We start from the raw sequence: 27,868 nt of genomic DNA, 5'->3' as shown, positions 1-27,868 counted from the left end.
GCAAGCCGAGAGTGATGTTGGCAGGGAAAACCGTAATGGTATTATAATATGAAGAAACCATGTGAGGAACCGGTCTTAACAGGGAGCTCATCTTCATTTGGGTGACTTAAACACTGGTCCTTTTCATTACAGCTGATTTTCTGCTGGTTATCATGAAACATATAAAATATGGTTATATTGAAATATTGCAAATAAAAAAAACAACATTGGTCAATCCTGTTTTAACTTATTCGTGTAAGAGATTAAGAATTGTCTCCTGTGCTGATGTCACATTTCTAGTGCAAACTTCAAAAGGGGACCCATCCTCACCCGGGTGTTATGGAACAGTGCAATGTTAAATTAGTTCCAGTTGTTTTAACTCTATACTAATTAGACAAGCAGTGCTACGTCTATTGAAAGCAACATGAGCATGATAATTGTTATAGTTATTCGTATGAAATGAAGTTATTACCTGTGAGACTTGAATGTAAACTGATATAAACTCATATTTCTAAAATGAATGAATGCTGTTCTACATAGTAATACAATCACGAGCATCAAAGTCCTTTACTGCTGCACATGATGCAAGTAAATAAAAATCATGCAGAAATGTGTAAATGTAATCAGAAAGTTCACTTCTTGCTGCTTAAGGTTTTATTAAATGTACTTCTGTTTAGTTTAAGTAGTAGGAACTTATTCAGTGCTACTCATATTTATTAAGCTGATATGTCATAGCATGAAGACTGAAGTTTGTTGGAAACTGATCCGTTGAAGCAAAATGTAGACATGGGGATGTAACAGAGTTGGACAGCCACTATATTACTTTATCTTTAGGTAGATATTTATTTATTCCATTTCTATACCACTAATTGCTGGAAAATTTGAGCCTATTCCAGGAGACGTCGGGCACGAGGCGGGGGGACATCCTGGACAGAGTTCCAATCCATCGCCATTCACACACCCGATGATGCTTCTATTAGCAAATGGTCAAGGCACAGTGGATATAATATAAGAAAGCACTTACTTGTACAACTAATTTAACATTTTAATTCTCTTTCACTCTTTCTTTCTCCTATTGTATTACAAGATGCATTTTTCGCAAATCATAAAGATCATTATGCTAGTCATTCACTGTGCTTTTTTCCCCTTAAAGGCTCATTGAGCAAAAAAAAAAAAAAAAAAAACGAAAAGAAAAGAAAACGGTTGCACTTATACGCACCATAAAATCAGATTACTTCTAACTTCTTATAATTATTTTCCCCCTTAACATAGCATCTTTCCCCTCCAGACAACTTTTTTTTTTATTCTAAACAAATTACAACGAATGCCTTCGGACTTTTTCTTTGCTTTACACTGTTCCATTTTGCAGTTGCTTGCACTTTTATTTTTATCCCATGTGGGTGGCTGAGTTTCGAACTAAGCATGACTTAGTTGTGTTTCAAAGGCATGGTGAAGAAATTTCATTGTTATGAAGTGTCCTATAATTAAGGCTTTTATTTTATTTGCTGTCAAAATACATGCAAAAAAATAAAAAAAACCTTAAACATGGCTTTCAAGCTGAGCTGTGCAGTATCGCAGAACATACATGTAAAAGTAGCAGCGGGTGATTTGGAAAAGCATTGCCTCTTGCTTTCCGCTCGTGTGCATTTGTTAGGGGTTTGAATCTCTCGTGTGTTTTTTCACCTTTGGCACTCTTGTGTGCCACATCAAAGCAGCTTGCCTTTATCTTAATGACCGGCTGCCCTTATTATTTAGGTACTTCATTACCTGTGGTGGACACAGCTTTAAAGAGAGGCGAAGCTTTGCAATAGTAAGAAATAGACCCAGGGATAGATGTGTGGATTTATTGTATGTCACTTGCATTTAGTTTTGATTTCAACATAGTACTGATTTATTTTACTCTGATGTATGGTGCAATTAAGGACTAATTAAATGTTTCCTAGATTGAGCTCTTTACACAAACAAACTAATAAGTACAGTATGTTAGTAAAATGCATATGTTTATATCAAAGCGCTCTTTCATGCATATTTGTTTGGTAGGCAATCATAATCTCTTGTCTGGTTAAAATAATCAAACAGAAAAGTACATTCAAATTCTTTTCATGTCTAATGATTTTCAAATTATATATAGTACAGTCAACAACACTTCAAGAATTGAAGCCTGCCTACGCATACATACCTAAGCACTAGCCTCAACTTTTCATGCAAACAAAATGTTTTGATTGCCGTTGAAGGTGCAGAAGGTGTCTACAGAAGTGCAAACTACTCAACAATCAGTGGGGTTATGTTTCCAGTTGTAATCATAAGAAACCTCTAGCTTTAAAGGGGAACTAAATGACTCTTGACAATCCTTGAGTTGCACTTCAGCTGCTTCTAATGCCCTGACAAACAGCCGACTGTGACTGACAGACTAATATGACACACTAAAAGTCAGCTTAATTACCATGGTTATACAATCAGCAAAGTGCTGGAGGTACAGCGAGCTGCGCATGCAAAAATATTATCTAACCAGGTAAAACAATTTGAGAATTAAAGGGCAATCTATCAAGTATTCCTTTTTTAGTATCCAGATACATTTTACTCATTTTAATTAGTGTTATCATTTTTAATTTTCCAACTGCACTGACAAGTATTTATCTTCTGTTATGAAAGAACTGTTTGATGAAAGCAAAATGATCTGCCAGTCGAATAAAATAATCTCAGGTATCTTAGTTATACTTGAAAATAGGCAACAAGTGAAACCACTCATAATATTAAATATTATCATTAAAAAAGTATTGAAAAAGTGTATACAGTTAATGTTTACTGAGTAAATGAAGTGTAGACCTCTCACACGCACACACACACACTTAAATACCTAGTCAGACACTGTAAGCAATTTGGAAATGCCAGAGGGGCTCAAATGCATGTCATTGGACCATGGGGGGAAAATGGAATAGATGGAGAAAACCCAGTGGAAAGCATCTGTACTAATCACTAAGCCACTCTCTCTCTCTCTCTCTCTCTCTCTCTCTCTCTCTCTCTCTCTCTCTCTCTATCTATCTATCTATCTCATCTCCCTCTGTTGAGCTCGACATGCCAGTGATCCAGACCCCCTCTGGCCTCTGGTCTGGTTTTGGTTGGAGTTCTCATTGCATGGATGTGACCAGAACGGTTCCACTTTACCACAAAGACGGTCCTGGCCTTGACTAATGCAGACAGCTGTTCTCTGAAGACTTTGGACTGCCGTTGGTCAATAGTTGAGGACTGGAATCTCCTACAGTCTACCTGAGCCTCCAGTAACAAACTGGACTTCATATTAACTTCCAGCTGCCTGACACACACTGTGATTGCAAAACAATTCCTGCTCTCCATTACCACCCAAATGAGGATGGGGTTCCTGTTGAGTCTGGTTCTTCTCAAGGTTTCTTCCTATTGCCATCTCAGCCTCGGCTTGTTCATCAAGGACTATTTAATCATTTTGCTTCTCATACATTTTCTCACATTTTATATACATTTCCATAATTTTCTTTTGATTCTGTAGAGCTGCTTTGCGGCAATGACAGTTAAAAATGCTATACAAATAAATATAAATTGAACTGAATTGAACTAAGCCACCTTAGTTGTTTTCCATAAATGTCTATATTGAGGACAATATAGAAGGACTATATAATATATAAGGACTTTTTTTACTGTACAATACTATACTATATTATACTATACTATACTATACTATACTATACTATACTATACTATACTATACTATACAGTATTATATTATACAACACAATGCAATATAATACAATATTATACTATATCTCAACACACCATATTATACAATACAATACACAATGGAAGTAAAACTGCTTAATACTATATTACACGAATACTGAACTACACAATAATAAACAACTATACATGTCTATACCATGTCATGCCATACTATATTATACTATAGTGTACAATTACTTTTGTTTTTTTACAACAGTGTAGAGCAATAATATATCATAAAGGTTAAACAGCCAACATTAAACAAGTTTCAGCTTATAATATAGTTATAGATATAATGTGCTATATTGTAAAATAATTCCATAACATACTATGTTATAAAAATAAAACCTTCAACATCAGAAACATTTAATAATATCCTACCAGCAATATATACTGTACTGCTGTACTATTAAAGAAGGGTTTGCATCATGCTATGCTGTGCTGCTATGACCAGAATAAACAACATATGCTTTTAAAGGAATCAGTTAAATGAAGAACAATTTATACCAATACAGTGTGTTAGGTTTCACTGATGCCCCTTCATTTTTAATAACCAACTATAGTAATTTTTTCATCTATTTCTGAATTCGGATCCAGTGTTTGTTTGTTTGTTTGTTTGTTTGTTTGTTTGTTTTCTTTCTTTCTTTCTTTCTTTCTTTCTTTCTTTCTTTCTTTCTCTCTCTCTCTCTCTCTCTCTCTCTCTCTCTCTTTCTTTCTTTCTTTCTTTCTTTCTACTGTTCTGGCTCATTTCAAATTTTTTTGTTACCTTAGCCCCTAGGATTTTAGGTGTAAATAATTATCGTCTTGACTTCATACTACAGTATGCTATACTGTCTGTGCTGATGTGCATCAACTGCTTTCTGAGTAATATTTGTTGAAGTATATATTTTAGATTCTTCTTGCGCCACTAAACTGACAGGTGTTTATTTTACATCCGCTTGTTGAATGCGTCGGTATGACAAGGTGCCTCCTAGGAATCAAACTATTCAAACACAGTAGGCACTTTTCTTCTTGTCATTATCATTCAGGGAGACAGATGAGAGTGGGCTGCACTAATCTAACCATCTTTATTTGACACTGACTAAATACGGCTATCTATTAAAAATTATAATAATACTAACATATTTTAAAAAAGTGTTCAGTCCAGTATGGAGCCAGTAGAAACAACTTTATCTTTCTTTCAGCTTGCATGTTTTCAGCTTGCAGCTCATCCTTCATTAAGACAGATGTAATTAATCTTCTGTCATGTCTGTTAATGTGTTTACAATAAAGATAAAGCCATCACCACTAGACAGAAACTCCATAAGGTCACTTTTAATTTTCTTTGTAAATATGCACTCAAGGAAGCATACTTTATGGATTTAATTATAAAAAAAAAAAATTTTACATTACAAATTTTTCAGGACTTCAGCTCCAAACTTTCAAACGTTTCAACGTTTAAAGATTGGCAGAGACTCAGCTGTACGGACATCTAAAAGAAGCTCATTCCATCCCTTAAGTACCAGAATGGAATAAAAGTCTCGATGCATGTCTTCCTCTATCTCTGAGAGATGATGGGACCAGCTGAGTGGTCATGCTGGAGGATCGGAGGGAACGTGGTGCGGTGTGGGGTGTCATTAGAGCTGAGAGGTACAGTAAGTGGGTGCTGGGCCGTTTTTAGCTTTGTAGGCAAGCATCAGGGTTTTGAATTTGATGTGAGCTGCTACAGTAAGCCAGTCCAAGGAGTGGAGAAGTGGGGTGGTGTGGAAGAATTTGGGAGGGTTGAAAGGAGACGCTCCGGATCCATCATGACCAGGATAAAGCAATATTAAAAGATAAATAAGGAAATGCAGTAAATGGCCTTTCTTTGTCCTGCAAGATTTGAATATAATTTTTTTGGTTTGCCTTTGTAGTTTTTTTGTTACCTCCCACGGTATGCACGGCCTCCCATACACTTCTCCATTTGCCAGCCCTTGGAGTACTGTACATGGTCATTCATGATGCCCACAATATCTGAAAATGTGCTTATACTGTACTTTGTTTGACGATTATGAAGAAATATGTCTAAAACTGGGATTTTTCTTATTGCTATAGCAACTAATATAATGGACTCGATCACAGATAATAATGTACTAAAACTAATGGACTAGATCACAGGTAGATTAGATTGTTTTCTATGCTTTAACAAAGGGACTGTTTCTTATCTGATTAGTTAAATCAGGGTTTTTTTTTATTTTGAGCAAGAAAAAAATCATTAAATTGTGCAGTACAAGGTATCCTCTGTAACAAGGGTTAATAACCTTTGGAGTGGACCATCAGATGGAGTTCTCTTTAGAACTCACTTTACAAGCAGTCCCACTGATCTTTCATTTACGACTCTTAAAACATGAATCACATAATAGAACAATAAAAATTCTTAGCCATTAGACAAACAGTATTAGAGTTGGGCTTTCCAGCACTACAGTGTAGAGTTGCCCTCAGTTACCCTCAGTTATGGTAGGCGCTCTACCTCTGAATAGTGATTTGGGACCAAACATCGCCTTCACTTTTTAAATCACAACAGTAACCCAACAACCTTGATGCGACAAGAAGTGTGAGGTCGCCGCATTATAGCAGATGCTCACAATCAGCAAGGGCCTTCGCAACTGAAAATTACCATTGTCATTTATGAGGATAATTATTATAATTCTCAGTGTACATCAAACCATTACCGGTGTAGTGTATCAGAAATAAGGACCCCATTAAAAGCTTGCTTGCGGAACATTTGTTGCATTCATTTACTCTCACGCTCGCGCTCTGAGAGCTTCCACCTTTTTTAAATAACAGCTAAAACAAGCACTTACTTCTATGGCAAAATGTAGATATGAATGAGATGGCGACATTACAAAAGCCTCAAATCAATTTTGCTCTTAGGATAATTGGCACATGGTGAAGCAATCTGGTCCCATTCAATGCAGACGTGAAGCTTGATTATCAGACAGAAGCGCCACCCCGCTTGGATCTCTTTTGTATCTAATAACTAGGTGGATAAAAGTTTATCAGGAGTGTTTTAGGATTCTTTTCCACTTCACTTTCAATATTCTATAATTAGTATAGGCTATTCCAGCTTTACCAGAGATTGAACCCCCTTAAGCTGTAATGCTCTCTTAGGTTTTCAAACTGCTTAGATGGATACCTGGATTGCATAATCTTAATAGATGGATTCAATAATCAAGAGTTATCTGAGAGACCAAAGTGTTCTATTTGAAGCCTCTTATAATCCCCTATATGTATGCTTCATTTTCTTTAACATTGAGGATATAAATATGCAAGACAGTTTATTATACAATTATGGTTTTATCCCACAAAATCATTAAAGGTCCAAGACTTAAAAGTTTTGACATAATAAGCATTAGGTGTAAAAAAAAAAAAAAAAAAAACATTCAAATCAATATTTTGAGTTAATATTTGTGCAGTGGACTAGAAAAACATGTTAGACATTGCTGTGTCATAATCAGGTTTTGTCTTGCGCCCTTTTCTTTTTCTTTTTGCCTGACAACTGTGAATAAAGTAAAAGACAAGCACACAAAGTTTCATGGACAAAAGATCTTCTTCAGCTTTAGCTTAAGTGGTTCTGAGTTAGTAGCAGGTGAGAATACTTCAAATATTTTATTATATAACTAATAGGACTTTATAAAAAAATATTGAAAAAATAAAAAGATATAAAGAATGCACAATAGTATTAGCTGACAGCCTGTCTTTTATTATATTGCTTGCTTTGGAAAGCAGACTACCGTTCACTGAAGTATAACAAAGACACCAAGATTAACCAGACCAGCACTCATGCTGTCAACATTTGGGAAAGTCTACTCTGTCACTGGTCAGTATTTGCACAGACCTTGTTACTGGATTGCTGGTTCAGTAACCTGGAGTGCACTAAGTGGCCTTCAGTGTAGCTTGATCAAAAGTGAGTAAAAGTTTGTTATCTTCAGCAAGAGACACAAGGTGAAGAATGATAAAAAGGTAAGCAGATCCAAAATCCAAAAGCTTGATTTTTTTTCATGTAAAGAATGAATATTTGGTGTTATTGATTTGATGTGTTATGTGTTTGGAATGTGTGCCTACAGTGTGTTAATAGCGGTGGTTGCCCTGGTGCCGCTGTCTTTGAGCCTGGAGTTAACAGGATTATTCGGGAGCTTCACTTCTCCTAATTTTCCAAATGTGTATCCTAATAACCAATTCATCGTGTGGAACATCACAGGCCCAGAAGGTCACAGACTTCGGCTGTACTTTACGCATTTTGGCTTGGAGCCCTCTCTTCACTGTGAATATGACTATCTACAGGTAATCTCTGTGATCTCAGTAATACATAACACATACACACATGTATATCATAACTGTAAAAATATGTATACTGAAAGTAGTATTCTGTCAATCAACAATCAACAAACACTGACTCTGGTTCCTTTAACCTCATCTGAATGCTGTTCATTTGCAATCTTGACATGTACACGTGAAGAATTAGCACTGCAGATGCTGCACGTAGAGTTATAATTACTAACATTGCATTAGGCCAATTAGACAATCTTGATGGGGTAAATGAAAGTGCTAATTAGACCCTTAATGAAGAACCTAATGACAAAAACAATGCCTTCAAGTTTTTTAGAAAAGCAACTACATCAAAATCTTTTCTACCTGTATCCTGAAAAGTGTACATATGTTTAAGACAAAATGAACATACAGTATAATATACAGGGAAAAGGCAGCATGCGTGTTATGATTCACATGTTCTTTTATCATCAAATAACTTAATACAGGAGGATACTTTCTCAAACCTCCTGTAAACAGGAACACCTTTAGGTGTAAATAATTTCCACAGAGCCCTGTAGTACAGATTAGTTTCATAAACATTATTTAAATGCGCACAATAACAGAGTGCCTAGCCAACAGTAAGTTGCTGTTTGGATTTAAATAAGCAAATACGTAATGACTGTAGTGATTAATATGTTCAAGCTGGCAACAAAGCTAATTGATTCAGTGATTAGCTTCACATTTCTTAAACAACCATGTCAGTATTCAGTGGTCATGAAAAAGATCTTACTGCGTTTCATAAGTAGCAATAATAATAATAATAATAATTATTATTATTATAAATATAATAATAAAAAATAATAATAATAATAATTTATTATTATTATTATTATTATTATTATTATTAATAATAATAATAATAATAATAATAATAATAATAATAATAATTATTATTATTATTATTATTATTATTATTATTATAAAAAATCTAAGGGATCAAATAACTGAAAAAATTGGATTATCTGAAATAGGACTAATAGGATAGTTCATGTTTTTTTTTATTTATCAGAATTGCGGTGCATTTAAGTACATAACAATAGATACAGGTCATTGTAAATTTTTCTGCTTTGCATACTGACTGTGGAGTTTGTCTCAGATGTGCAAGTTCTGTAGTCCCACAAATTAGTGCCTTTCAAAGTTATGGTGTATTTGGTACAAATTTCAATATTTTCTTACCCTGGAAATAGCTGTAAGAGACAAGAATGGGGGAAAACCAGATTAGTTACATTTGTCCTAAATACACCTTACCTTTAAAAGATATTAGTGTGGTGGAAGAACCTTCATATGAGTCTCAGCTTGACTTTGAAATGCATTTTTTGCATGGAATAAGAGTTATGGAATTTGTCTCTAATTACTTACTCTGTGCTCGCCGTCTAAACTTCAAGGTCGGCGTGCAGAGCAGGAAAACCTATGGTAGTGTACTTAAGCTGGTCGTGAAAAAATGCTTTAATTTACTAGGGAGAGATTATTTATTGGCCAAGATGTTTTTGAGATATAGTGACACTTTTGAAATACAGGTATTGGTAACTTTTCTAACCTAACATGCAAAAGTCCCAGCTTCGTGACCGAGCCACTGCTCCTTAGTACTAGCCCCAGTGGTGCCTTAATGGGAAATAGTACCAAAGATCCCTGGGTGACTGGGACCCCTATGCCAACACTTTTCAATTGCGTTTAAAAAATGTTGGCCTTGTCAAGGTTGGTGGCCCAGTATATCAGGCTTTCAAGGTTGTGTAAGAAAGGTCATTGGAAAAATGTTACAGATTGGATGATCCACTGTGGTGACACTTATTGGGAGCAGCAAGAAAAACAACAACATTAGGTTTTTATATGTTTAAATGAAATGATTCTTTTAGTTATAAGAATGGAATAATAAATATAATGTGTTGGTTGATGTTAGATTATGATTGCCACTACTTTAACTAAATTAAAAATGATAGAAGAATGTCTGTGCTTTATAAACCCATTTCTCTGTCTGTCACTTTGGTGGGACAGGTGATTTCAGAGGGCAATGATACAGTGCGATTCTGTGGTGAGGATAAGACAAATTATGAAGATTCCCCAAGGAGGGTCAATCTTTACTCTTCCACCAACACAATGGATGTGATCTTCAGGTCAGATTACTCAAATGAGGAAAGATTTACCGGCTTTCAAGCTTTTTACACTGCAGAAGGTAAAAACTTCATCAAGTCTTGTAACTCATCACAAGTCAACCTAGGCGAACAAATAGGATATGCATTAGGGACAGCACAGCAGTGCAGTTTTGCAGCTTGATAACATGTCCCTTGTCCAATCATGGGCTCGGGCCACTGGCAATATAAAGTCATGGATGTTCTTGTTTGATTTGATTCTATCTCACCACCCTAAACAATGGCTATGTGATAAATTGCTTCTTGGTGGGAATGTGTGTGCGTGGTGCCATGTGATGAACTTTGGATGTCCCATCCAAAATGTATTTTTAGACTACAAAGTTCTTGGGGAATCGTGTGATAAATAAAGGCTTCAGATATAAATATAGTGAACCTGACACTATCGTTTCTCTTCAATAGCCAGGATAGTATTGAAGAAGAACACTTTATTTGTCACATACTGTATACACTAGAGCACAGTGGAAGCATTGTTAGAAAGCTATAGAGAAAAGGGGTATGATATGATGTTCCTGGAGCAGGTCCATTAATGGCAACTTGGCAGTGCTAGGGCTTCAACCCCTGCTGTTCTGTTTAATCCAAAGCCTTAACTGTTCTTGCTAATAAAACATATTTTTGATATATTGCCTTTATGGAAGACACCTAAGCTAATAGCCAGGATTGAAAATATCTCATTTTAAAGAAAAGAAAAGAAACTAAATGCAGTAGGTTACATGCTGCAGAAAATCCCTGGAAACTTTGGAAGAACTCTGGAAGCACCTAATGGAGCTCTGTAGAACCCAACAACTGAGGTTACAGTAGTCAGATACATCCAGCCTGCACACCACACTAGCTGTTGCCTCACATTACCATTTCTGTCTGGCAGGCGTGGAAGCTGGTGTGGTCTTCTGCTGTTGCAGCCTATGACCTTAAAGTTCGTGTTGTGCATTCTAAGATGCTTGTTGGTTTTTGATTTAGTGTCACCTTCCTGTCAGCTTAAACCAGTTTAACAATTTTCCTTTGGGTTTTCTCATCAACAAGACATAGTTCCTTCTATTGACCTGTTGCTAACTGGATGTTTTCTTGTTTTTCACATCTTTCTGTGTAAACTCCAGATACTGCTGTAAGGAAATTCTAGGATATCAGATATTGGCAACATCAACCATGCAATGGTTAAAGTCATGTGTTCAAGTCCAATCCTGAGTCCAGCACAGGCTGGTGATTTCTTTGCTCAAACACAGACTGATTTAACTTTTCTAGTAAATTGCCAGGTTAGGTATGTGTGTTTAAATGTTGGTAAATTAACTGTGCTAAACACTGGCCCCTCAGGACTGGACCTAAACACCTACAGTATGGCATACAGTATACGCCCATTTAGCCAAAACATCACAACCTAAAACATTATGCCCAGTATCGAATAGGGTTTAGAGGCCTGGTTAGCATTTTGCTGAGACCTTTGTGCAGTGGGCTATGGACCACTGGGTGTTCTGGTTTCTTTCTATTATGGCCAGAATTGACAATTTCGGCAGCATTGGCTTTTTTGTAGGATCGGACCGGACAGATTGATCTCTGTTCACCGCGGGCATGGGTGAATCTTGGGTGTCCATGATCCTGATCGATATTATGGCTGATCGGTGTAAATATTTTGTTTGCATTGATAGGTGCTATGGGAGAATTGACATAAGGCATTATAAGAAAAAAAGAGCTCATCTACAGTAAACCTCTTCTTTTTTATTTTCAAAGGAGCCCCTAAATAATAATAAAAATAAAAAACAACAACACTTTTCATAAACTCATATTCTGAACATATGGCAATAATTAGCTGTTGCAAATAACGCATAACTGTGAAATATTTCACAACGCCATGTGCAACCCCAGTCTTCTTTGCAAGAATGGCTTACTCATTACAGAGAATATTATGTGTAGAATAAAAGTTTGTCAGCAAGAATGCAGGCACTAATTGCTTGCTTTGTCTCTGTGCGCAGACATTGATGAGTGCGTGATTACGGTGGATGGAGAGCCTCTGTGTGACCATTACTGCCACAATTACGTGGGGGGCTATTACTGCACTTGCCGAATGGGATACCAGCTCCATGCCAATAAAAGGGATTGCACTGGTAAGGATGCAGAATGAGCATGAACATTGTGACCTTCAATTAATTTGGTGGCTGATCACTGAAGCAAACAAGGAGCATTTGTATTAATTCTGGAGGCAATGGATTTGCAGTTTGCTTTGTAGCATTTGTAACAATTTGTATTTGTGATGGACGATGAAGCTGCAACAGCACAGATGATTTTTTACTGTTATTATAAATGTCAATTGTGATAAAGGACCACAGCACCGTTTTTATATAAATCTTTATACATATAAAGTTAGATACTGTAGCAATAAAACTTCTAAAACAAACGTGTCCATGATTCTTTATGTTTAGATATTTCAGAATGCTTCTGTCTGCTGTTCAGATTGGTACATGGCATGCGGGGCACCATTGATTATTTTCAACGTTGAACTTTGCTCCCTTGGCAATCTGTTCTAGACAGTTGTTTTCTTTTTGCTATCAGCAAAGCTATAGACTTATTTAGTGTGTATCATCAACCTAGAGCCCTGAAGCAAACACATACAATTGACCCTGTCAGAAGCTGCTGATTATGCTAGCACTGGAAACTACGGAGTAGAAATTACAGCTGGAAAAAAATAGCAAAATTGCAAACATTCCTGAAAGAAATATCTCATGAATATTCATGCTGGGTCAGAGGAGGGGATTTTGCACCTGTATATTACATTAATGCATTATATCATATGCATTTAGCAAAAAGAAAAATGGACCGCAAATTAATGTTGCTCTGATTGCAATAAATAACCGTTAGGGGTATTTATGTTCTTGAAGGGTTCTTAAAGTGCATTACGTGAAGCTTAGGGGTTTACCATGTTTATTATTTATTGTGGAGTTTTTATAGTGATTCTCCCACTTGATTTGCAACTTATGCACGTGCCAAAATATTATTATACAATGAAGCCGTGAAACTAATTGAAACTTACAGAAGACATAACCGAACTGAACCCCTGATCCTTGAAAATCAACAGATAATTTGTCGCCAACTTGTGATCTGTCTGTGGGAACTTCAGTATACATAATCCTTCACAGACCACACAGTATAGGAACTTGGCTGGGGGTTAAACCATCGGTAAAATTCCTGTACAGTCCTGACCTCCCCCCGAGCCACATGTTTGGACTTCCTGGGAGGCCAGTGTTTCAGATGAAAAAAAAAAGTGTCTTATCATATTGAGAAATCGTTTTACCTTGATTTTATCCAAGCACCAGCAAAATGCTAAGATAAGTGCATTTTTATAGCTGGGGATTATAAAGAAAATTAAAGGAAGCTTTTACCCTCATAACAGTGTTCTGGGTGGCACAATAGTGTACATGGTTTGTTTTTGCATTCCCAAATTTTCCTATGTATGTGTGTATATGTCCCCTGAGATCGACTGGCACTTCGTCAAGAGTGTAACCCGCTTCATGCCCAAAGTCTCCTGGGATAGGCTCCAGGCTTCCCGTGACCCCGTACAGAACCAATGAATCAGTGAATTGTGCTCTGCTATTCTGCAAAATCAAAAGTCCCAGTTTTACTTAAATGCCTGTCATATTTATGTCAATTACATGTGTAATATTCAAATAGCAGTTTAAGGAATGAAAAAAAAACCTGGTTTAATGTCCGTCAATAAATAAAGTTGTCTTGGGTAGGCATTGTGATCATTGCCCTACAGTACCTGCATAGACTACAAGTCTTGGGCAGTGGCAGACTGGAGCACCATGAAACATTCGTTGAAATGCAATTCTCATGCACACCAAAAAATAAACTACACAGCAAAAATGTTATATTATATTAAGACGAATAAATCGGCTCACATTGGAGCGCGCTGTCGTGTTGGAAAAGCCAGCGTTTAACTAGTGAGTAGCCTATACTGTATATTTGTGTTTTTATTGATAAATCGCACACATTTATCAGCCTTTTGATCAAAGCGCTGCCTTTTGTAAAATGAAAGTACGAGCCGCGGGTTACATATATATATTTTTTATTTTTTCCCATGTCCTTCGATGGTGCTCAATGTCGACACATTTTTACGTTTTAATGAGGATTTGTTGGCATATTTACGAATCAGGACATTCGCATAGTTAACACTATCAGATAGCCTCCTATCAGGAAATTCAATTAATTTCAAGACCATTTAAACTGTCTTTCACTGTTTTGTCCCTGTTAAAACATTACCAAAACTATAAAAGAAACTTATTATGAATTTTAAAGCACGATTTTGGGCATCTCATTTCATCATTTCATAAAAATAATATGAAGCACATATACACACATTTATCATGAAAGCTATAAAATAAATTCATGTTTGCTTCAGCACATTGGAAACAATATTGTTTAAAGCTAACTAATTATACACAATTCTTCGTTGTACTTTGTCCGGCTTTTAGATAAAGTCCTTCCATGCGCCATCTGGCGAATATTCAGTAAAGCACAACACATTTATTTTAACTCCTGAAAGTTGCTTGTTCGATTTCGCGGCATGGCGCGTGCCGAATTGCGGCATTTTGCGGGGGAAAAAAACTTGCATTCTTAATGGCCACATCTGAATGAAACACTGCATCTCTTTGTCAGTCTGAGACTAACCTATTCAATATGGTATTTTGGCACCTATTTTTTGCGTAAGTTACTAATCAAACGGGGGAATCACTATTTTCTATTTTCCTGAGGTAACAGCAGGATGGGGAGCAAAAGAAAATTGATACCTGTTTGCAGCTTTGATAGTGAGTGATGCTGGTGGGTAATTAATCACGATTACCAGCCTTGACGTGCCTCTTAATTACTGTTCTCCACTGAAGAAAGTGACATCCCGTTATGCTGAGGAATAGGGACCGAGACCCGCACCTGGGTCTCCCTAATTATATAAATTACCTAACCTTCGCCATGTTTGGTAGAGCCTCTCCTTTTGTTACATTTTTTTTTTTTTTTACATTTGATTCATTTGAAAATCAATTGTAGCAGTTGCCAAAAACAGACAATACCAATGAATCTATTGATTAAATCATTGTAGTGAACACGAAAAGAAGAAACAATGCTGGTGGATCTATCATTTGGAACTTTATTACTGGACTGATGGCTATTCATGGATCTGTTATTCATTAACAACAAGAACTTTTGCTCATCAGATGTCGTTGTGTTGATGTTAATTCGACAATGTTACAGACACATTTGGACATTGTTGGCATTAGGTTGTTTTTAAAAGTTACACTTTCTGTACTTTAACAAAATGACGTTGGAGCAGCATTAGAATATATGATGCTGGATAAAGATGAAAGAAAGGCTCTGATACAACATTGCAAAAATTTTACATTTTCAGCTGTTTTTTTTTTTTTAAAAGCAGGTCGATACCCGGACCAGGACATGAACACTGTTCAGTTTCAACAGTACAAGCAGCATGTGGTTACCCATGCTTCATGAGAAAGCACACAGTATAGTCTTTTTAAACAACAAACGCCACTGAATAACTCCTCCAAGTCAAAACATAATAGACAGAACAAAAGTGAAAAAACATCAGAACGTGCTTAACGTCAGAGATGCGTTCTGTGAAATTGTATGTTTTATTCTGCATTTTGGATGTTGTATATTACAGTATAGTAGTTTGGGAGCTGTTATGCAATTTACAGTAACATTTCCGACAGAAAATTAAACAGAGAGGTGATGTTACTCCAATTAGGGTACCTGTGACATAAAATACAAGTGCTGAGTATTTAAGGAACTTTGGACATTGTGCGAATGCAGCAGACTGTACATGCAATAAACAAACATAAAATTTAGTGATAATTATAACACTTGGTTGGGTTGTTCACTCGCTGTCATTTCATCAAAGTTGTTTTTAATTTCAAAAACAACATTGTTTCAACATTGTTTGGGTAAACGATGTTGCGGTTTTATTACCATATGACAATGGTCGTTCAATAGTAGGGTTCCTGCTGGGAAAGTTTTGATTAATTAAGCAATATCACATGACAGGGGATGTTGTGCTGGATAGCAGCATAGTCGGGATGCGATCAAATGGACGAGGGTGCAGCATGAGCATTGAAGATATCACAACCATGCGTGTGATATTGCTTTTATACAACAGTTCCACAAACAATATTTATCATCAACAGATTCTGATTTGGTTCTAGTTTATTCAACCAGTTACTTTGCTTCATCAACACATATCCTTCCATGACTGGCAGAACTAACTATCTCTGACTGGCGAAGATGGTGTCTGACAGTTAGTGTAGTTAACAGGGTGAAAATAGTTTTAAATTCTTACTGGCATCATGTCCTGTACAGTAGCTAAAAAGACGAGGAAAAAACATCATGGAGGTGGTGGACAGTCCTGAGAAACTTACTAGACTAACAGTATTTTAAATCTCCATTTATTTTCCAGAGTTTAATCCCAAATAATGTAAAATAGAACACTAGTGCACTTGGGTACAACAATGTGATCAAAAGCTGTGCCATTATTTATCCAAAATGTAAAATATGCCCTATCATTAATACATTGTTCCGTGAGCAAAAAGTCATATATTTAACATTTATGAAAGGAGTGTATATTATTAGCATTTTGGCGATCTAAAACTGAAAAAAAGAGAGACTGGTAGGGATTGACTGTTTATTAGCTAATATAATAAAACTTATATACAGTGTATATATAAGCTTTTCTTTAAGTGTAAAAAAAAAAATGCATTGTCTATTTATTTTAGGAATAAAAGACTTTACAATGGACTGTTACTCTAATATAATATGAGGATGTAACAGGAACTGGACCAAATTCACACTGGACCAAATCACCAGAGGCTGTTTGGCTATTTACTTATTTATTTGATCATAATGTTAATTATAATAGCAAAATAAATGACTTTTCTTTTCTTTCTATAGTGGAATGCAGTGGTCAGGTGCTTTCGGGCAGGTCAGGGGAGCTGACGAGCCCAGAGTATCCGTTTCCGTATCCCAAAATGAGTCAGTGCGACTACACCATCCGCCTGATGGAGGGCTTTCAAGTGAGCCTTGAATTTGTGGACATGTTTGACGTGGAGACTCATCCGGACATCCCCTGTCCTTACGACATCCTGAAGGTTGGTACAGCCTAGAAGTACTGATGGTAATTTAAGTTAAATCAACCTTGAAATGTCAAAATATTTACGGTGATGAATCACTGTCATGCAGGAGCACTGTAAAAAAATAATAATAATCCAGGTACACTTCATGGCATTTAAACAACAACAACAACATCATCAACATAAAAAAAAACTTAGTGACTTGAATAATGGCATCTTAACTTAACCTAAAAAAAAGTTATTATTGTTTTTTATCTAAAGATCTTTAAATTAGACTATTTTCTTTATTCATTCTTTTTACATTTTAGCAAAAGTACAATTTTCAGTAACTAATACGTTAAACAGAATAATCAGATAGCCAGTGAAGAGGAACTTTTACGGCTAATGATGTTTCCTCTGCAATTAAAAAATCTAAGCAGTGAATTACAGCTCTTGTGTTAGGAACGAAACACTTGAGAGCATGCTGTTATTTGGAAATAATTAAACAGCAGGTGAAGTTAACAAACTGGTTATTTTTTGTCTTCTTTTGATCCTCTCAGCTATTTGTAAACAATTTTCCTTTTAAATGTATTCATAAACAATATGAAAACAATAACGTTAAAACCAAACAGCTGAAGTGAATAACATTGATTATCTCGTTACAATGGCACCTGTCGATGGGTGAGATATACAGTATTAGGCAGTGACTGAACAGTGAGTTCTCGAAGTTGTGTTGGAAGTATGAACAGCGACAATGACTTTGACAAGGGCCAAATTGTGGTGACTAGACGTCTGGGTCAGGGCAGGTTTTGTTCAGTGGTCCTAGTACACCGTGGTTGGTACCTACAAAAAAGGTCCAAGGAAGTACAATCTGTGAACCAGTGACGAAATCAGGGTCTCTCAAGGCTCTGAGCATCAGAAGTGGACCATGAAGGAATCAAAGAGGTAGTCTGGTCTGATGAATAATGTTTTCTTTCTTTAGCGTTATATAAATAAACATGTGCATGACTGTCACTTATGTCAGGGAAGGTGGCTCGAGGTTGGATTATGGGAAGAAGCCAAGCCAGTGGAGGCAGTGTGATGCTCTGGCCAATCTTCTGCTTGGAACCCATTGGTCCTGGATATTACTTTGAGATGTTTCACCTACGCTACCGTTCAAATGACTTGCAAATTTCTTTTTGTTTTTGTTTAGTGATTTATTTTTACATTCTACAACAATACTGGGGATTTCAAAACTATGAAAAAGGTGCATGAGGAAACTGGATCTCATGAAGACCTTCCCAGGAAAGAAAGATCAAAACTTACCTCTGCTGCAGAGAAGAAGTTCAGTTAGAGTTATGAGCCTCAAACTTAACAAATAGCACCTCAGATTAGAGCCGTTATGATGGCTTTACAGAACATGAGTAGCAGATACATCTTAATATCAATTGTTCAAAGAAGATTATATAAGTTGAATATTTTGGCTGCCTTAAGCGCTGCTTTACAATGTAAAAGGAAATAAAAATCATGAACGACCATAAAGTTAGAAAGTGCCCACATGGAAAGAACCTATATGAATATATATGCGCAGATATGAAACCTATATGCAGTATATATGCAGTATATATGAAAATATATATGCTGCATATAGGCAAAATTGAGGTGCATATATGTGCATATACAGGCCATATAGGTCTCCTGTATTGCTTCTTTATATCCACATATAATATGTATATGTACATACAAGATATGTCTCCTATATATTTCATGGCAGGATCTGGTCATTTTAGCTCATATCTCACTTTGGCAACTGTCATGATGCGCTCATATTTTCTATTATCAAGGCAATAACTAAGAACTAACATAAAAAATGCAAAAAACGTATGTGCGAACACGTGAAATTGGTATCACATGTAATTGGCATGTTATGAAATTTAACTATAGTTATACAAATTTAAGAATTTCTGTCACACTTCATTATCTGCTAATGACCAGAGGCAGGACACGCCCACACGCCAATCACACGGAAATCAGTCCGGGTAATTTACATACTAGGCCACGCCCCTGGACACCGGCATGAAAAACACACACACAAAGACAGGCTTGAGTTTACACACAGATTCAGTTTTCTGCACGTTTGGAAGATGACACGCGCTACTACACATCCGAGGAAACTCTTCAGAGGTTTACATTTACCTCAGAAGAAGACTGTGTGGCCCTGACGAAGAACGGGGAATATACTTTTGAGCGGTTGTGTACCTACTGTAAATACTGTTGCAGACCAGGTACATCCCTTACTAAAAAAAAAGCAACTGTAAACTGTTTTCTAATGACAGTCCCTTATTCAGGAGGATAATGCGCCGTACAGTACCATACTGCAAAAGAAACTGAACATGACAACATTTTCAAGATGTTGACTTGGCCTCCACATTCCCCATATCTCAGTCCAATCAAGCCCTGTGTCATGTGCTGGACAAACAAATCTGACCCATGCAGGTTAAACTTTACAACTAAAAGGATCTGCTGCAAATGGCTTGGTGCCAGATACTACAGCACGTCTTCAGAGGTCCTGTGGAGTCCATGTCTTGAGGAGTCAAAACTTGTACAAACTTCATACAATACAAACAGAAAAGAAGAACAGCTCAGAGTTTTACTGAAATGTAGTTTTAATTTATATCTCTTTAGCTGGGTTGCGTATGTATATTACTAGACACACCTTTGTTGATATGGACTGTACATCGTGTCCTTTGCGAAGCTTTGATTCTAAGTAAATCTCTGGACGTAAAAATAAAAGTGAAGTCAGGCGTCTGTGAGCTGCACTTAACTCTGACATCTTATTTAAAACTAATTACTCATCTGTGATAATAACTGCAGCTCCTGAGAGAGACGTCATGCACTATTGAATAAATGTGTTGAAATAAGTGGTCGGAAAATTGTTCTTTAATTTAATTAAAATCACTATTTAGGCAGAGAAGGCCAAGCGAGAGTAATAACTTCCTTTCATCAGGGAGCTGTACCAAAATACAATAAGAAAAAAAAAGTAAGAATATATTTAAAGTGATGTGACTAATTTCATAGTAAATGTTAATGAAAATATTAAACACAAAAATGATTAGTCCATAATAATCATATGCATGTACCGTATTGAAATACAGATTTATACATAGAATGTTTTTTTTTTTTTGTTCTTAAACAAAAAAAAACATGTTTAATTAACATAACACACATTGTCACATTTTAATACCGCGTGTATGCGTTCTGAGCTGGTAAAAGTAGCCGTTTGAACCTGAATGACCCTTTATTCTGGGTATTATTGTGAATGCACAAACCGAACAACATCAAGTGAAACATCTGATGAGTCACATTACACAAGCAGTTTTGATGGATCCAGGCATTATTATTCAAAGTGATGTAACTATGTACTTTCACAAATATTAATTACAGGTTCATTTAAAATAATTCGCAGTCTGTCAATTTCCAGCGTGTTTTGGCTTACTTCACTTTTATAACCAACTACGCAGTGTTTATCTCTTTATGTAAATGAACTGTCTTTATATTCATTTCATTTTGCCTCTTCCTCAGGCTTCTGTCGCCGCTTTAAAATAACCGCAGGCTCATCACGCATGACAACAGCCATTAAAGTGCTCCCCAAGCCCCACTGATCAATGACCCAAAGGCCCATGAATAAACTATCTATGCTCTCTCATGCCTCTTTAAACTGCCCGTCTTTATTTCACCCAACAAATGTGTAGATGCACTTGCCCCTGCATTTATCCTCTAAAACAGGTATGTTCTGCTTGCTAAAACAACGTCTGCTTTATGTCTAAACGAAAGATCGCTGCAGGATTGAGGGAGCACGGGCCGTTCTGTGGAACCAGGCCTCCGGCTAGAATCGAAACAGGCACTCACGAGGTGCGTGTGCTGTTCCGCTCAGATGGCTCAGGAAGAAACAGAGGCTGGAAGATAAAGTACTCCAGTGCAGGTAGCCTCCGAGTCACTGGGACACTGATGATGCATTTAATGTTTTTCAGCTTCACTTACTCAACTGAGTGTTTATTATTGTATAATATTTGAGTAATGGTAAGAACTAACTTATGATAACGGTAGCATGGTGACGTAGTGATAAGCACTGTGGCTTCGTACTTTCAGGGTCAGAGGGTCAAGTCTTGCCTTCAAATCTGTGTGTGGTCAGGGGTTGCTCAGTGGTTAAGGCATTGTTCGGAAGGTCCCAGGTTTACATCCCACTAACACCAAGTTGTCCGTGTTGGGCCCTTGAGCAAGGCCCTTAATCCTCAAATGCTCAGATGTATAATGAGATAAAAATGACGCGCTGAATAAGGGCATCTGCCAAATGCCTAAAAATAAATGTGGAGTTTGCATGTTCTCCCCATGCTTGGTGGGTTGCCACTGGGTGGCCCGGTTTCCCCCCACAATCCAAAGACATGCGGAGTAGGCTGACTGTTGTTTCCAAATTGCCCACAGTATATAAATAAGTGTGTGTGCACCATCTAGTTCTCCAGGTTCCTTCGGATTGGCGCCAGGTACAGAATAAGAATACAGAAAATGAGTGAGATATATACATTATTAAAAAGTACATGTGCCATTCTTTAATTAATACAAAATGGAAGTGTTGGCAAATTGCTGGGGCATGAGAAGAATAAAACACTCCAGGAAGTCCGGTCTAGGCAAATAATAAACTTTAAGATGGTATTTTATTACTAAAATGGCAGATCAATAACCCCTGAATAGGTTTTGTTATTATGAAAGCTGTAGCACCAAGCCATTTTGCATCCTACATCGTCTTCTGGGACTGCAATGGTTAGGCATAAAGACATTCAAGCAAACATTAGCGCTTAGAACACAGACAATAACAGTTTGGCTTCCTCAGTATCCATCTAATTCCATAATACTATTTCCAGCTATGTTTGAAGACATTGTTTGACTAAAGTGTTTTGTTCCTCTCTCTCACAGCCCAACCTTGCCCAAGCCCAGTAGCTCCTCGCCATGGCCGCATTCACCCGCAGCAGGACCAGTACATCTTAACTGACACTTTTAATGTTTCATGTGACCTCGGTTATGAGTTAACTCTGGTACAAAAACGTTCACTTTCGGAGTTTGTAACGTGTGTACATAAATTCATATTCTTTCCCTTTTTGGAGGTTAAAGTAACTTTCATATCTTTAGGGTGATGAGGGTGTACCCTCTTATCAAGCCACATGCCTGAAGGGGGGATTTTGGGATAGTCCGATGCCTCTTTGTACATGTAAGTAGACTGAATTTAAAAAAGCATAAAGTATATAATAAATCTGTTAGCAGGCCTTTATACCTCAAAGCCGGATGCTGACTAATTAATCAGATTCAAGCAAGACATTAAATACCATGTAAATATTAATATGTAATACTAAAGTAAGCTATGATTTGTATGAAGTTCTATTTAACCTAACGTATGTATAATAAGCATCTTTCTCTGGCAGTGGTTAACTGTGGCCCCCCTGATGACATTAACAATGGAAGTGTCAAATTCACCACAACTACATATAAATCTACCATCGAGTATAGCTGCGAACAATTCTACACATTGAAGGACAGCACCAATGGTGAGAGCTGATCATGCAACACAATGACTACAAAATGTCAATCAAGGAATACACGATGCATTTACAGATGGTCTTATCAAGAGTGACTTTCCAATCAGTAGTCCAAGATCTTAACCACTGACCTATGCTGCCCTAATATACAGTATATACAAGGGATATATGCAGAATAACACAACACAGTTACGAGAGTAAAAACCTTTATTTCTCTATATAATCCCCTGCTACACTAATGTATCACAATATTTCACTAGTGCTTGGATCCCATCAAGTTTTCTCAGTACACCAAAGCCATGATCGGACCGCCTGCTTCACGTCTGAAGGAACTCAGGACGGCCTCACAGGAACTCTTTTAATGACCTAAACATGTGAAAATGGCTTTAAAGCGAGGTCAGGATTGTAAAGGGGGTGTGGCAATAATTCCCAGCTGACTTCTTGTAATGTTAAATTGGTGTTGGTGAAAATTTTTTTGTGTGTACAGTTTCCAGACAAATGTGTCTTTTCCCCCCCAAGTTGGCGACAAGTTATCTACCGATTTTCAATAATTACACATTGCACACCTTCAAGGAATGCCAACAGTGTGCTCTGAGCCACCTCGACTGGGATCATCTTTCATTGATCTATGGCCTTCTTTAAAATGTTTGCACCATTCATATGTTTTAGTGTGGATAAAACCTCAACACCATACTGTGCTTAAAGCCTTAATTCATAAGAAATATTATCACAAGTCCCAGTTCACCCAATAAACTTATGGCAGCCTGAGAAAACCTTCAGAGAGCAAAATGTTCATTAAGATGTACAGTAGTTTGGAAACCTACAGCATGTTATTTGCCATTCACATTACGGGAATTTAAAGTATACTGAAGATCGGTTATCTGCGACATATTCTGATGTGGCACCAGGCGGGGGAGCCGGAAGAGACTTAGGGTGTCGTGCCCCCCGGTATAGGCGGGGAGGTACTACCATACGCACAGCAGCCAGGCGCCTACCCCTGGCGGGTCTCGTGTTCTGATCTACCAGATTGAGGCATGTATGGCACCACACTGAGAGTGCAGAAGATGATGCGAGCCCCCAGGGCGGCCTTAAAGCCGTACGGGGGCTGGCAGTTTATTTCTGAAACACTGTGTGCTTGGACCCTGTCTATTGCTTCCGTCTTCTGAAATCCTGACCATACCTGCAGTTACCTTCAAATGTGAAGAATGGAAAATGTCATTTAAAAAATGTGAAAGGGACGCCTCAAGGACATTGTGACAGCCGGTATCTTCACTAATGACTCATAGCTAACTGACAACTTGATTTTCACTACTTAATTTTAATGTGGAAAATCACACTAAGCTAGCAAGGCTTTGGGCAATTTTCAGGTAGAATGACTAAACTGCTGATTTTGAGATGAGAATTCTGTGCCAGCACAGTTCAAACTGTTTTCAACACCACCTTACACTTGCATACCACTACTGGTATTTAAGCTTGTTCTCTCACTGTTTAGGAGTCTACACCTGTGCTCATGATGGCTACTGGAGAGACACGCTGGGTAAAAGAGGTCCCCCTGGCTGTGTTCCAAGTAAGTAAGCTAAGTAAGTTATACTGCATATGTGAATTAAAATGAACCGTTTTTTTAATATTACCTGTTCTACCATGTGTGAAAGTCTGCGGGAAGCCTACAGGGAGACTGGCTAAAGTGATTGGAGGAGAGAACGCAGAGAAGAACGAGATACCCTGGCAGGTAATGATCCTGAAGGGAGGTCGTTTAAAGGGTGGCGGTGCTCTCCTCAGAGATGACTGGGTCCTGACTGCAGCTCATGTCCTGTATGACTATGGTGATGTGTCCAGCCTGGCAGTGAAACTAGGCTTGGTCACACGCTCTGATCCTGAAGCAGTGGTGGGCATTCCGGAGGAGATCTTCATACACCCAAGATACCATCATGATGGATTGAACTTCAACAACGACATTGCTTTGATTAAACTGGCGCACAAGGTTCCTATTAGTTTAGCTATTATGCCGGTGTGTTTACCAGGGAAAGAGGGACGATTCGAGTTGAAAACTAATGACTATGGCACAGTAAGTGGGTGGGGTGTATGGCAAAAGTCCGGTTTACGGGGATCTCATACTCTAAAGTTTGCAGAATTACCTGTGGTTAATTTTGCTGAATGTAAGGCTAAGTATGATGCCTTAGATACACCACAAGGGAAGCTATTAGTAACAGACAATATGGTGTGCGCAGGTTTGGCAGAGGGAGGTGTGGATTCATGTCAAGGGGACAGTGGAGGGCCGTATGTATTCGTGGACAAGCAAAGCCGTAGCTGGTATATTGGTGGCATTGTGTCATGGGGGTACAATTGCGCTGAAGCAGGGTATTATGGGGTGTACACAAAAGTGGGCAATTATCTTAATTGGATAGAAAACATCATGTCAAAAAACAGTTAAATAAACAGTCATGCCTATTGTATACATGTATTCTTTTTAAGCATTGCATCTTTATTAATTCATTCCAATCAGGCATTGTCCTCAGGGGAAACCTATGGCTCTGAAGAATGAAGCCAATGTGGAAATGCCAAAATGTGCCGTTCCGGAAATATCAACTGAGAGCTGGCTCCAAAAGTGAGTCAATGATCATAGACATCCCAAGTTGAATTGCTTAACTTTATAGCATAAATAATGCCTGCTACAAAAATAGTGTTAGCCTCCATAGCCGGATTTCCCATTTATAACAACTATATGAAAGACGTGGGTGATTTGAATGAACACTGTAATGAAGGTGTCAAACGGCTATGCATCAATTTAGCTAACCAGCTAACTTTAATCGTTGTAGGTTAAATTGCCACTAAAGTTAAACCAGCTAGCTTGTGGTTCTTAAAGTAAGTAGGCGTGATCCAACCGACAGCTAGCCGCTGTTTCCTCCATACATTAATGGCTTAACTGGCGTTTCAGCTTCTGCCAACACGGAGATGACCAGATCTCCCACAGCTGAGCCTCAAAACCGCTCTTAAGATAACCTACGGATGATGTCACAGAGTTCGTTTGTCTGGTTCTTCTTATGGCTATTTTAAGACACTTAAATAAAATAATTTCCAGATGTATTGTTTGAAAACCATCCCTGCTCTTGGTGAACTTGTTGCGACTGAGCAGATCTCAGTAAGATATCATGCAGAGATGTTGTTTAAAAGGCAAATGAGCTGCTTGTGGATTCCAGCTTCGACATCATTTCCACTCATTTAACTCTTATGCATAATGCATTTGATGGTAGGTTTGCAAAATGCGCTTTCCCGATGCAACCCATTCAGACCCCTTGACTTGGGTGCAATTGCTTCTCTAATGGCCTCTAGCCTTGTAGAGACACGGTCTTTCTCCACTTATACTGTCTGTCATCGGAATTTCAGCAATGTATGATGCAGTGTTAAACTACAAAGTTATGACATGATGACAAAAGATGGTGTATGATGCTGGGTACACGCTTTGTTGGAAGTGGGCGGGAGATGACACGAAGTTGATTTGTTTGCCTTGGGCAAAATCAGACATCTGTGATGTGCAGATCGATGTTGCTTCAGTGTCGAGCTACAGTATGCTAAAGAACTACAGTATAACAGATAAATAATAAAATTATTATCCTAAGACGGCACACAAGCACTACAATGAATAATAATAATAATTATTATAATAATAATAATAATGCACCAAAAGGTGTACTTAAAAAATAACAGAATTTCTAGACGTGTAAAAAAAAATGAGTGAATACCAACAGACTTATTGAGAGCTAAAGGTAGCATTGGTAGTAAAACACAATGGCAGAGGATTTGTCTACATGCTCCGATTTCCTGACAGCTATTAAAGCTTTCAAGTCCAGGAAGACTTATGCCCCCGGACCTACACCCTGTTCACAGCCCCCCATTCACGGCTGTGATGCTGCATACAGAATACCCATACATTGAATCCTTAATCAATATAACAGTGTGTTGCATTTCGCACGTAGACTCATGATTAATAAGAGGCTAAGCATGTCAAGAGATTGTGTCCGTTTCAGGGTCACTGGGCTGTTTTCATGCGTGTCGTCAGGCGTCCTGGTCAAGCTCTTCTCCGTCACCGCTCTGTGCTCATTACGTCGTAAGGCGGAGCTCCATCCTCGGGAGTGACCTCGATGCTTTTAACAAGACTAGTTAAAAGTCTGTTCCGCTCAAGCGGTGTAGCTGTCCATGAAACAAAACCTTTCCTTCATTACACTCAAAGTGTTCTCTCAGCATTATTAGCATCCAAGATGTTGTGATAAATCCACACACGTGAGCTATTCTCCGGAAGTTCGGACGCTCTAACAAGCCAAGTCTGGCTTAGTATAGATTCTTGTTAAATCTTTTGATTGTATAAATCAAAGTGACGTCCTCAAATGGAGATATGAAAAGAAACATGAGGATTGAGACGTGAAATCAACAGAAAGCGGAGGCAAAGACTTTTGTTTGTCTCAGTTATGATTGGAATAGGATTTCATGTGTTAAGAAAAGGTAGAAGAGGAGACTAAGCTCATTTTGCATTTAAGTGAAGAGTGAGCTGTGAAAGTGAAAATTGTGTGCTGTGTATTTCCAATGCATTTAGGGCTTGGGGGAGAAAAACAAAAACCGGTGAAAATGTCATACTATAACACTTAAACACATATCACGACAATGATGTCAAAATACATCCATACTTTTAAACCTTGTCTAGGTGATCATTCTTCAGAGACAATGTTCAGTAAGGAGTCTTGGGTGAAAACAGTCAGCCTGCTTACAAACATCAGACACCTTGCTAGCTAGGTGTGATTTCCACACAGTGAATGTCAGGTTTTTATCAAAGTTGTTGGATAGCTAAGTGCTAGAGTGAAATGGAGATAAGCTTAATCAATTCAGTTTTGTAATCTGATACCGGCTGTCAATGTCTGTAGTGCCTCTCCTCCAGTCTGGAAAAATCTGAAAAGCAATTTTCTCCTTTTTCACTTGTGGATGAATTTTAAATGCTAAACGTATGGTTGAG

The 27,868-nt window shown here is 37.7% G+C and overlaps 1 protein-coding gene across 1 annotated transcript; it reads left to right on the top strand.

Annotated features, from left to right (window-relative positions):
* The first annotated feature begins 7,543 nt into the window (after positions 1-7,543).
* On the top strand, positions 7,544-25,625 carry masp2 (MBL associated serine protease 2). The gene is made up of 11 exons (XM_053482928.1): positions 7,544-7,710; positions 7,815-8,031; positions 10,051-10,228; positions 12,167-12,298; positions 17,142-17,338; positions 21,113-21,260; positions 22,250-22,368; positions 22,463-22,541; positions 22,753-22,875; positions 24,359-24,433; positions 24,519-25,625. Exons 1-11 carry the CDS (start codon positions 7,700-7,702, stop codon positions 25,295-25,297), a joined length of 2,058 nt encoding a protein of 685 aa, XP_053338903.1. The 5' UTR covers positions 7,544-7,699; the 3' UTR covers positions 25,298-25,625.
* The last annotated feature ends 2,243 nt before the right edge of the window (positions 25,626-27,868 follow it).

This window comes from Clarias gariepinus, chromosome 22 (assembly GCF_024256425.1).
Source record: "Clarias gariepinus isolate MV-2021 ecotype Netherlands chromosome 22, CGAR_prim_01v2, whole genome shotgun sequence".
In the NCBI taxonomy this organism is placed as follows: Eukaryota; Metazoa; Chordata; class Actinopteri; order Siluriformes; family Clariidae; genus Clarias; species Clarias gariepinus.
The sequence above is the reverse complement of the archived record's forward strand: the minus strand, read 5'-3'. Positions and strand labels throughout refer to the sequence as shown.